This window comes from Ixodes scapularis, unplaced genomic scaffold (genome assembly GCF_016920785.2).
Source record: "Ixodes scapularis isolate PalLabHiFi unplaced genomic scaffold, ASM1692078v2 PGA_scaffold8__174_contigs__length_109621045, whole genome shotgun sequence".
NCBI classification, from domain to species: Eukaryota; Metazoa; Arthropoda; class Arachnida; order Ixodida; family Ixodidae; genus Ixodes; species Ixodes scapularis.
This window is the reverse complement of record NW_024609883.1, coordinates 98,303,378-98,315,039: the sequence shown is the minus strand read 5'-3', so window position 1 is coordinate 98,315,039 and position 11,662 is coordinate 98,303,378. Positions and strand designations below refer to the sequence as shown.

General features: G+C 50.1%; 1 protein-coding gene across 2 annotated transcripts; it reads left to right on the top strand.

The window, feature by feature from the left end:
* Nucleotides 1-333: 333 nt before the first annotated feature.
* LOC121047595 lies at nt 334-9,468 on the top strand. Of its 2 annotated transcripts, XM_040502963.2 has the most exons (5): nt 334-654; nt 1,222-1,372; nt 2,009-2,143; nt 3,673-3,870; nt 5,163-9,468. In XM_040502963.2, the coding sequence occupies exons 2-5, from the start codon at nt 1,240-1,242 to the stop codon at nt 6,275-6,277; spliced, it is 1,581 nt and encodes a 526-aa protein (XP_040358897.1). In that variant the 5' UTR covers nt 334-654; nt 1,222-1,239; the 3' UTR covers nt 6,278-9,468. The 2 variants fall into 2 exon arrangements, with proteins under 2 accessions (XP_040358897.1, XP_040358898.1); XM_040502964.2 differs by having other exon boundaries at nt 646-1,372.
* The last annotated feature ends 2,194 nt before the right edge of the window (nt 9,469-11,662 follow it).

Here is an 11,662-nt window from a genome sequence, read left to right as displayed (position 1 = left end):
CTCCCGCGTTGGCAACCTCCGGGTTCATATTCCGCCCGTACACGATTCTAGAAGGTTTCAACGAACGAAGCGTATTGTGTTCGCCGGTTGAAGGACATTCCCAGCTGTAGAGTTCGACTGACGTGTTCGGCGATTAAAGTCGCTATTAGCCTCAATGGATGGATGGATGAATGAATCCGACTGAGCCCTTTGGATCGGGCGGTAGCTTACGCCACCTAGCCCCGAGAAGATGGAGTGGCGCCACCTTGCGGCCCCTTATCGTGACGTAAAGCCGAGGATCACGTGACCTCTTCTGCGCTTCGTTGGTGGCATGTTGGCTGAGGTGTATCGTTCACAATAGACCATTTGCAGTCCTCCCAAGCGCCCCGGCGCGCGCGCGAGGAATCTTGGGATCGGTGTTCTGTCGGCCCCCGTCGTCTGGCTGCTCTCCGTTGGAATCGCATCACCTCGCTCTAGACATACTTTTCATCTTCGTTGTTTATACTTAATAATCCTCTTTTTTATCTACTCCAGTGTATTTTTCTTGTTCATAAGTGTATCTATTTCGTTCAGCGCTTTGTATTTCTTCTGTATATTACGTGTTTTTGTGCATATTCCATCGTTTTCGACGCGGCCGTCGACGGACACCACGCCGCTTCGTTCGCCGCTCCCGGGGTGAGTACTGACTGTTGCCGTTACGCTCTATCCCGCTCCTAGGCCGTTCATTTAACTCGTGTGCGGTCGCGAGAGAGCAGTTTCGAACATCACTACAAATGTCACCGCTGTAAGCAGAGAAATAAAGTAGTCATCACGAAGCGAAGGCCGACATGCCTTCGCTTCGTGATGCGCTCGCCCTGTGAAATGTGAGCGTGGGATATCGAGTACTGCTTGCGTGCTCAACATTCGGGACGGTGCTTTGTCGTTGCGATCTTTTTGCCCTTCGGACGCTTGCGAAGCTGTACCAGCGGTCGGCGTGCCTCGGCAGCGCTCGTCAACAACCGTCCGCGCGGCGTCACTTTTCTCGCGTTCGCTGACCGTCCGCGAGCGCCGGTGATTCATCGTCGCGGCTGGTATGCGTATGTAGTACATCGCATAGCTTCACAATCGCTCTTAACAGCGGTTGTGAGTTGAGCGGGCCCTTAGCAAGCGAGTTATGTCAGCAACTGCAACTTTGAAACTGATGGTCACTTCACTTATTTATTTCACTATTCGAGATGTCAGCTGAATGTAGTATCTTCTTAGGTCACCCTCAGAAGCCACATGACGGGCGGTACAACCTGCTGTGTACCGGGCTGTGCCCACACCACTCTCACTGCCAAGCATGTGTCCTGGAATCGCTTTCCGAAGAACAGCCATCTACGCAACATTTGGGTACAGCGAATCAACAGGAAAGGTATTTACCATATTTTTTTACTTGTTATCTACACTTTCCTGACAATGATCAGGAAGGTACAGTGTGTGTACTGTCCGACGTGGCCCAAGTCATTTTACCCATATGTACAACATACCTGCGAAACACATTTTTTTTAAAAATAAAAATAGCATTCATTATTTTTGACCTATAAGTGCAACATACGACTGAAACAAAAAAGACAATCTCAAAGAATCCCAGATGTTGCATGTGCCCTTTTCACTCTCTTGGCCACTTCCACCTGCACCGACATACCAATATTTGATTGCATCGCAGGAATGTCGCTTCATCTCACTACCCTACAGCTAAAGCAAAGATACTCTCACAGTGCTTCTATCATTTTCAGCGTGCATCCACTCCAGGTTTGTTAGGCATAAACTATGTGCTTGTTCTTAGTGCCCGCTGCACAATGGTACTGGAAGTGTTTAGAAGGCGGTGGGGTGACGATGGGGGAGGAGGAGAACTGAATTCTACCCCCTTGCCCGGATAGTTTACTGACGCCCCTGTTCAGACGCCACGGCTGCTGCATCCATTCTTACCACTGAGATTGAGTTGCACTTGCTCCAAAGTTGAATGGGTGAATCTTAATATGGTGCTAACTGCTTCTTTTGCATGCAGGTACCACTGGACGGTTCTCTCTGTGGACGCCAACCTCTGACAGCAGAATATGCGGCGCTCATTTTAACGAAACTGGGAGAAAGAAGTACGAGGACAAAGCTCCCCGGTTTTTTCCAACCAGGACATTTCCGAAGTGTATGTTATTTGCCTATTTTTGTTTCTTTCTGCAATAGTTGTTTTTCCCTGCTTATATTCTTGCTTGTGATCACTGTATACATGGGTCGTTTCTCACGTGAGCTACGTCACTGCTGGTGGCGTCTGGTGATTTGTGGACAGCGGTGCTACCCAGTGAGCATGGCGAAATACGTGACCTACGGAAGCAATCATCGCTCTCATAGAAAAAGACGGAGCTTCAAGCAATCGTAATGTCAGATTTTGTAGAGCTGCAGACATAATAACAATGTTTTGTCTGAATACATGAGATCTCTCAACGGCTAGACGACGCAAATGGACTGCAATCGAAAAGAGGTTTTGCGACGTGCGGTTAAGTAGCATCAAGGATATCACTGAAACTGAAAAAGTATAACATTCTCGTCCGTCATTAAATTTGCAGTGGGAATAGGTGGCATATAAACCTACTGACTGCCTTTTTCAAGGATTTGGCTTGGCTTAGCTAGCTTGCTGCTCAAGGCACCAGGGGATGTCGCTCTGCTGCCTTCATCTCTGATGGCCCCAAATGACAGCTTTTAATCCAGCTCTCTCGTTGTGGAAAGTAGTGAAGGCTCTGCATGTTTCCTGTCGTACATTGAAGTGCCAGCTCATCTCGACTCTAAATAACAGCAGTGTGTTTGAACGGTACCAGACGATGCTTCTTTATATTTCCGACTGCTCTATCTGACACAGTCGGTCACAATGCAAGAGGACTTCAGCGAGCTGGAAAACACTCTCTTAGCACATAGAAAAACATAGGAGAAAATGTACCAACATGAATTCTAGAAATATTTTGAGCGAAAACTGACGTCAGGTGCAAGGACTCTATAATTACTGTCCACCGTGTTTGCTTGACTAGGCAGCTTCCTAGTGACCATTCAAGCAGATAGAGTTGGACATGCCTTGTCAGGAGTTTGCGGTCGTAATATGCTTGAGCCAACTGCTTTGTAAGAAGTTGCAGCTGTGCATATCGTTCGTGTCACAAATGGAAACACATATGAATGCGGAAATATAATTATGTTTAATAAAGGGCCCTTTAGGCAAGTATGGACAGCCTAAGATGGCACCGAATATAGTCGATTTCACAGTAACATGGCAGGTGGCAGACTCTATAACCCCTGTGAACTGATTGAAGTGTTGAAGTCAAATGTATGTGACAGCTCTTTACTAGAGAAGTGTACTCTGATTGGCTCGCTTGGGACAAACCTTTTGTTGTGTGCCAAACTATGTTGAATAAGGATATAAACTTTGTTCCCTTCTTTTATACGCCGGTGGCTGTTGAATGCACTTCGTCTCAGAAAGAACTGCAACAATCGCTATTTGGCTACAACATTCCAGACCAGCTACCAAAGGGTAGAAACAGTGACCGCTATTGATCCAGCTGAGCTCTTGGTTGTTTGACATGTTATGTGCTCCGTACAGTGTAAGCTGTGCCCTGTGCTAGACAGAATTCCAGCCGGTATGTAATGCTTATAAAATAATTGCGTGAACAATTGCCTTATCCTTGCCTGCAGATGTTGCGGCCTGCCCAAAGGTCCCAAACATGATCTGCGCAAGGAAGCGCCATGCGCTGCAGCCGCTGCCGGCCTACTTTCTGTCGGACCTTGACCTGGCACAGACCGTGACCCTGCCTGCTAGCCAGGAGCCAGCACAACCCGGCAGCCCCTTGGCCTCCGCTGGTGCCCCTGACACTGATGATGTAATAGCTAGCGGTAAGCTCCTAACATTGAGCATCAGTGTTGCTCGTCTGTTTATTTGGCATCCCTGTCAACTGTGCAGCAGTCCCGATAGGTGCATGGAACACTTACATGCAGTACGTCGAACTTTACAAACTGTACTAACTCAGTCACCGCTGGCTATAGCACGCAAGTTGTGGCCGTTCCATACTCGCAGCACCATATGGCACGGTGCACTCTAAGATACCGCACATGCAAGGTACCCGCGGAGTTGTTCTTTCAGATTGCGGTCACACCCTCACTTCATTGTCTGCCAGGTACAAAGGAGATGCTGCCACAGCCCTGCTTGCATGTTATTTGCCTCAAGATCCAGATTGAAAAGTGGGGACACATGCTTTTGTTTATCCATTGTTTCCTACAAGACAAGCGGCGATTCTCTGGCGTCCACAAAAAAACCATCCCCACTTTTGTTATGGAGCACGGGCAAGGCTATGCATGCTCTTAGAATTCGCAGTTGACTCCAATGCATGCGCACGAACGCTGCACCGGAGCCTCTCAGGGCTTCGAGTTAGCGTCCGCAGCATTCTCCGTGCTCCAAGTAAGTGTAGAACAAAGCTTAGTTCCGCATTTCCCCGCAGCACCCCTGACGATCGGATCTCAAGGCGAATAGCCAGCATTCCCATTATAGCTCCTTCGTGTGGAACAGAGCAGCATTAAAGAGGTCATAAACCGACTCAGTTACTTCTGCTAAATGCTGCTGTCGCACAATAAAGCTTGAGAACAAGCAATATTCTGCTCTTCCTCACAGCCAGGTAAAATAATCACATGATTACTGTTAGGGGTTAGCTGCTACTGTTGGCGCAGTGATTAGACACAAGCCCAAGCCCCAATAGTTACCATGGCATTGATTGTAACCAAATAGTCAGGTGCTCACTCAGTGCTTGGGTCCAGTTCATAAGCCGTCTGTATTCAAGTGTCGTCACCCTGGTGTGAACCCTAGGCTTTCTCAACATTGTGATTTCTGACTGTAAATTAGCCTTCTATTCCTCAGAATATAACCTTGGCAGGGGAGCCTCTGGTTTGTGGTATATAGATTATTATATAGATTATATTTGTGCTACAGACGTCAGTATGCTTGTATGAGGTGCAGAACATCCAAATGCATATCGTTTCTTGGCCCCTTTAACATGTGATGCTTTTTTTGTATGGCACATGATATGCTATTTGGCAGAGCCAAGGCAATTACAAGGAGAAAGCCTAGTTTTTTGTTTTGATATTTGACTGCAAAAATGATGTGATATTTATTTTGCTATCTCCCCATCTGGCAGACCACCAGTACAGCATCACAGGATGTATCGATCAAGCCCTGCGTGATCGCATCAGGCAGCTAGAGGAGCTCGCTTCTGCAAACGAGAAACTGCGCAAGGACAACGACCGTCTACAGAAAGAAAATGAAGCTCTGCGGAAGAAAGTAGCCCATCTTGAGGAGATGTATGACAAAGCAGAGGAGGTCATCGATGCTACAATCCCCTTTCAGAACTTCACGCTCACAGCCGTGCAACAGGACCCAAAGAAACTGGCCTTCTACACGGGATTCGACTCCCTGGAGAGATTTCTCGCCTTTTACAAGTTTGTTCAGGCAGGTTATGAAGCTCACAAGGAAAGTCAAGGTCCGCAGAGAAGGTCACCTTATCTATCCATGGATGATCAGCTGCTGCTCGTGTTGTCCCGCCTGAGGGTGGGACTTTTGGAGCAGGACCTTGCATACCGGTTTCGTATCCACATCAGCACAGTCAGCCGGGTGTGGACATTCTGGATTGGTTACCTAGCGGACTACCTTGCTCAACTCAACTACTGGCCGTCGCGACAGGTTGTGAACAAGCACATGCCGGAGTGCTTCATCGAGGCGTATCCATCGACGAGAGTCATTCTGGATTGCACGGAAATCTTCATCGAGACACCTAGCGACTTCAGGGTGCAGAGTGATACCTACTCAAGCTACAAGTGCCACAACACTGCCAAGGGACTGCTGGGCATCACCCCCAATGGGTTCGTGTCGTTCGTGAGCGACCTTGCCCCTGGCCGCGTCTCTGACAAAGCCCTGACCGCATGTTCCGGGCTATGCAACCTTCTTGAGCCCGGAGACTCTGTCATGGCGGACAGAGGCTTTTTGATCACTGAAGAGGTCGAAGCTGCAGGGGCTAACCTGAACATTCCACCTTTCCTTGGGGGAAGGCTACAGCTCTCCCTGGAGGACGAAGCGAAAACTAGGGCGATTGCGAAGGTCCGGATCCACGTGGAACGAGTGATTGGACAAATGAAGTGTTTTCGAATCTTGAGGGGTACTTTCCCAAACAGTATGAGCAAGAGCCTGGACTCTATCTGGAAGGTCTGTGCTTTGCTGTGCAATTTCACGAGAGAGCCACTGCTCAGTCGAAGCTAGAGCTGCAGTCTTGTGGCTTCGTAGATGGTCGTGGAGAAAAAAGAGGCCATATCTCTCTATCTAGCTCACTTCAGCTCCGGCAACTTTTTGTGCCCACACGCCCTCATGACCCATGACGACCATTAGCACCGACTACGGCCCTCGGGACTTTCCTCTACCCAACGAAATGGACTCACAACCCACCGAGGCCACGCTGGCTTCTCCCGCTGTCTGAAGCTTACCGCTCAATGCACCACCCACAGCCGGTGCAACCACTCCTGCCGTCACGTCGCTTCTTGATGCACCACTTGTTGCCGCGTGAATTCAACCTGCGGTCTTTACTCAGAATCCATTCTCCATCCTCGGCGACGATGATCCCGAAAGCAAGTTGTCGCCCCTCAACAACAGTTGCCACATCCGCACTGCCGCCAATGAAACGAAGCGTGCTCGTGGCATTTTTTTCTTCGGCGCCGCTGCGACTAAGCTTACCACCTCACCCCGGTGCATCCAACGTGACTCGAACCCTGACTCGTTCCCCCTGGAGGACGGATGGCATCCTGTCTCTCGCCGACGTAAGGCGGCCCCGCCCGCGGCGCCTCCAGCAGCATCGTTCTGCAGTGAGTTCTCCCACACTGTCATTCTACGGCCGGCCAAACCATGCCGCATCATGGACGGGGTCTTTCTTGCCATTGACTCTGCAGTTGCTGCACAGATAGACCTCAGGTCTCCTACACCATTGCAGCCCCCTACCAAGTGAGGTACCTCGACTGCAGTAATCAACTTGCAGTTGATGCTGCTTTGTCTCAAGTGTGCGATGCATTCCTCAATGTAACATACATCCCGATCGGCACTCTGCAGGTCTCCGTGCAAGGCTACGAGGCCATTCGCCGTGGCCAGGTTCGCGGATTCATAAAAAAAGTCTGGCGACCTGGATTCTGCGTCCTAAAAAACCTTCATTGCCGGAAATCTGCTATCCTCCAGGCCGGTCCTCTCACAAACTCTGGGTCGGCACTCATTACATTCGACGGCACCAGCCTCGCGTTGCCCAGTGCCCCAACAGCACCCAAGCCAACGGCACAACACAGCGTCGTCAGTTGCCTTCATCAACATCCAAAGAGAAGCCGGCGTCACCACCAGTGACGCCTGAAACTAGCTCCTGCTCAGCAAGCTGTGCTGTTATCTGCGCCCAAAGCCCTCATCGCAGCACCGAGGTCTGCGAAGCAGAAGACTGACTCCCGCCCGGTGCTCGCCACAAAACTCCTAACGCCGGCACACAACATCACCGCCGACCTCACACAAGTCCCAACATCAGAACCGCCTCGGACCACCTTCGCAGAATCAGCGAGAGCTGTCAACAGCACTAGTGAGACGCCTGCCCTACTTCCGTCAGGGTCAGACTTTACTGGCTTGCAACAACAAATCACCCTTTTCACAAAACAAATGCTGGCAGCCACGCAGCGAATTCCGACGATGCAAAACTCGCTGTTTACTCTCGTGGATACCTGCACCCGTGCAGTAATCGGGCGCCTCGCGATGCAGGGCATCATTCCGTTCGGCGGCCCCCCACTATCACCACGCAAACATGGTTAGCGCCCCCAGGATTGTTCAGTGGAACTGTTGCTCGCTTAAACAGAAGAAGGCAGACTTCATCGAAAAATTTTATCTTCACTCGTCATCCGACATGGCCGCTGCGTTTGCTCTACAAGAAATCAACGGCCCCCTCCCTTCTTTGCCACAGTACGATGGACTTGCTCCGAACATTGAGACTAGTGCCCCCTTGCCTTGGATTCGTTCCGCCCTGTACGTTCATCGATCAGTGTGCTTCACTCTTCTCGACACCTCACAGAGGTGCTCTGCAATGACCAGCGTTACGGGTTGCCGCCAATTCCTCAACGGCCCGTTTTTCTCTTCTCTGTCTATGTGGCTCCAGACACATCGCTAAACCGCTGGACAAGGCAGCCGCTAAACATCCCTTTTTTTAAGCACTTCGCCCGTCTTTATCCAAAAGACGACGTTCCCGTTTGCGGTGATCTTAATGCCAAACACACGCATGGGGCTACGACATTGACCTTCCCCACGGCACGCGGCTTCTTGCAGACCTCACAGGGCTGAAACTTTCGTTCCTCAACATCCCAGACACCCCCACACGTATCAAACAATCCTCCCAACAGCAGGACACCTGCCCCGACTTTACCTGTGCTCGTTACCCTCGACGCTGGAGATGGCATGTCGCCGGCGACCGCCTCGGCGGTGATCACCTCCCCATTATTTTACGCTACGACTTCCTATCCGCAACCCTATCTCACTGTCGCGCCTGCTGCGACACATTCTTCACTAAGTGGGACAACTTCCGAGCAGCTCTTTCTTCTGTCATGGAACTTGCTGGCTTTTCCGACATTATACAAGCTATCCAGTCCGCCCACAAGTCTGCCACAAAGCGGCTAACCGTACCGGACGATGCCGCTTTGACGAGCATTTACTTACTGGACCGCCGCATTCACCTGTTGGCCTGTTACCGCCGTTCTCGCAGACCACGACGACTCCTCAAACCTTCACATAAACTCCAAAAGACTATCTCGTGCTACACTTCGGAACTCGCTTCCAACTGCTGGACTTCCCTGTGCAGATCCATCTCCGGCAATAGCCATCTTTCGAAAGTTTGAAGGCTCCTCCGTTCTCTCCTCGGGGACCACAAACCTAGGCAATTTGCTGCCACTGTTGCCCTTCGCAAAGGTGTCTCTCCCGAGGAGCTAGCTGAACGGGCCTCGGACGTCTTTTTTCCGCAACCAGCGCAACATGACTCTGGATGCTACACTTGTGTTCACCCTGTCACCAAGCTCTTGGGATGGATTGCCCGTTCACCCTCCACTCGCAGTGCACCTGGCCCCCCAACAACGTCACAGTCGGGCAACTTCAGAACCTCCCTACGGCACTCAAGGAAACCATACTCGCCGAGATCAACCAGGTGACTCCAGACTACTGAAGCCCCAGGAGTCCCTGATCGCTGCCACTTGTCTCATTCGCCCTGGAAGCTCCCGAGAAGATTAAAAGCTTTTCCTCTTTTTATGCCCAAACAGCAGGGCAGATATGGTGGCCACTTCTTTGGTCGTTAAATAAATGTTTCAAAGCAAAGGTAGATGGTCATGATGAAAGAAATCAAGGACGTTAGGATTCCTGTCAGAAGTACTCAACGCAATAAAATGTTGTCCAAACTTGCCAGGTTTTAATTTTAGATTGGTTGCACACTACACGACAGAGTAGCGAGCATTTGATTATTCTTAATTTTTAACTAGGACTGATTAAATTAATTTCAATACTTTTGGATGTTTTATTTTAATACACACATATCCTCTAAAAAGGGCGGAAATGTAGTGGTTAATAAAGAAAAATAGACGTAATGGTGGGGCCACAGTCGACTCCTAGCAGAACTGTTTGGTGGGGCAACAGGCAGACTGAGATTAAAGCCCCTCTATCCTGGGAAAAGTGGCGCCATTCATTGTTGTGGAAATTCTCGAGACACGTACCGTGTGCCACTTCTGGGAAGGACATGGCGTCTGAAATCTAGCTCAGTGCTGCGCTGTGTCGCCATGATCTTCCCAAGGGCTGCATGTTGCACGTGCCTCGTGCATCGACGCACTTTGCGCTACTTTTAAAACATGAAGGGGCTTTAACTGAGATGCCATTGCGTGTGCCACAGGCAAAAATTCAAGATGTTGAAAACAAGCTGTTGCATTGTAAATTGTGCGAATTACTAAAATTCTCCGTCAATATGCCCCAGCAAATGAAGATTAGAGGGTTTACAGATTAAACCAAAGGAAGATGTCTGTCACCCCAGAGGAAGAACATGTGGGGACCTTGACGTGCAACCAAAATTTCACCATCAATAGCGCTGAAATCAGTAACGACACTACCGTAAACCAATTTTGCTCCCAGGTGGGCCGCCGGAAGCGGCGTTGGTAGCCACAGCACATGGTCGTTGTTGGAACTTTCGCGCATAATGCAGAAGAGGATCATGCCCTCTTTAGGTGTCACACGCTCTCATACCATCTTTAGTGTTTGTGTGTATGGCGCGTGCTTTGGACGGTTTCACAACTGACGACCACGCGCATGCTAGGCTGTGAAGATTACACGCTGGGGCGTGGGTTTGTAAACAATGGAAAAGTGTATGAAATTTAGCATGCACAGTGCACAAACTCTATTTTCAGTACACAAATATTGCGACTACTATATCGGACAGAGGTACGCGCTACAGTTTGCAACAAATTCTTGTGCCGACATGAGCAGTCTGAGGCATTCCAACTACTTGTCATGACAGCCACTTTCAGTTCACAAAAGTTGGTTTATTATATGTTCTCCAAGTCTTTGGCATTAAAAATGAGGTTGATTCCTTTGTGACACTGCCGTGCCGGGCTGTGGCCGGCGGTGAAACTGCACAGCCCACCAGCGACGGCAAGCAACCAACTGAGCGTCCAGAGCTAGGAACCAAAAGGCACCTTTATCACACGAGGCAATGGCTTTTTACACAAGACGTGGGCACAGTGTTTGCAACCCGATTACCGAAAGTGTCCAAACTTGGCACTAGCACCGCCCGCAAAATCCCCCCTTTAGAATGTTCAAGGAGAGTATCGGACACCTTGGCTGTGAAAAAAAACAAAGTTTTACAGATTGAGTCTCTTGGGAGCGACCACTTGTCTTCCAGAATGGGTTGAGTAGTGTCGGCCCGTACCATCACCACGAACACGTGGTGGTGATGCTGGACGAGGCACATCACGATGACGCGAGTAGACAGGTCCACCTGAGGCCGAACCGTCGACGGAAGCTAGGGGTGACGCCGGCCTCGGAGAGACACAACAGCACCTGCCGCAGGCGTTGGTCATGTTCCTTTTTCGTTCTGCCGAAGACTAGGATGTCGTCGACCATGTTGACCAATCCGTCTAGGACTTCCAAGATCCACGCCACCTGTCGCTGGAAAAACTCAGGGGCCGACGTGATGCCAAATGGGAGTCGGCAAAAGCAATAACGCCCATACGGCGTAATGAACATCGTAAGCTCTTGAGAGTCCTTGGAAAGCTTGACCTGATGGAAGCTTGAGGTAACTTTGAGCTTCGAGAAGACTGCCGCATCGCCCAGAAGTCCCAGGACTTGATCGACGGTGGGGAGCACATGACGTTCTCTCGGGACAACTTGATTTAATTTTGTAAAGTCGATACAGACACGGTAACCTCCCGACGACTTTGGAACCATGAACAGTCCAGCGTCCCGAGGTGTGGGGTTGGTGACACGCCGAATGGCTCCGTCTTGCTCCAGTTTGGCCAGTTCTGTTTGCACCACCTCGCGCAGGGGTATCGGTATGCGGCATGGAACACTAAGTGAAAACGGAACCGCATCCGGGCGTAGCCGAATCTT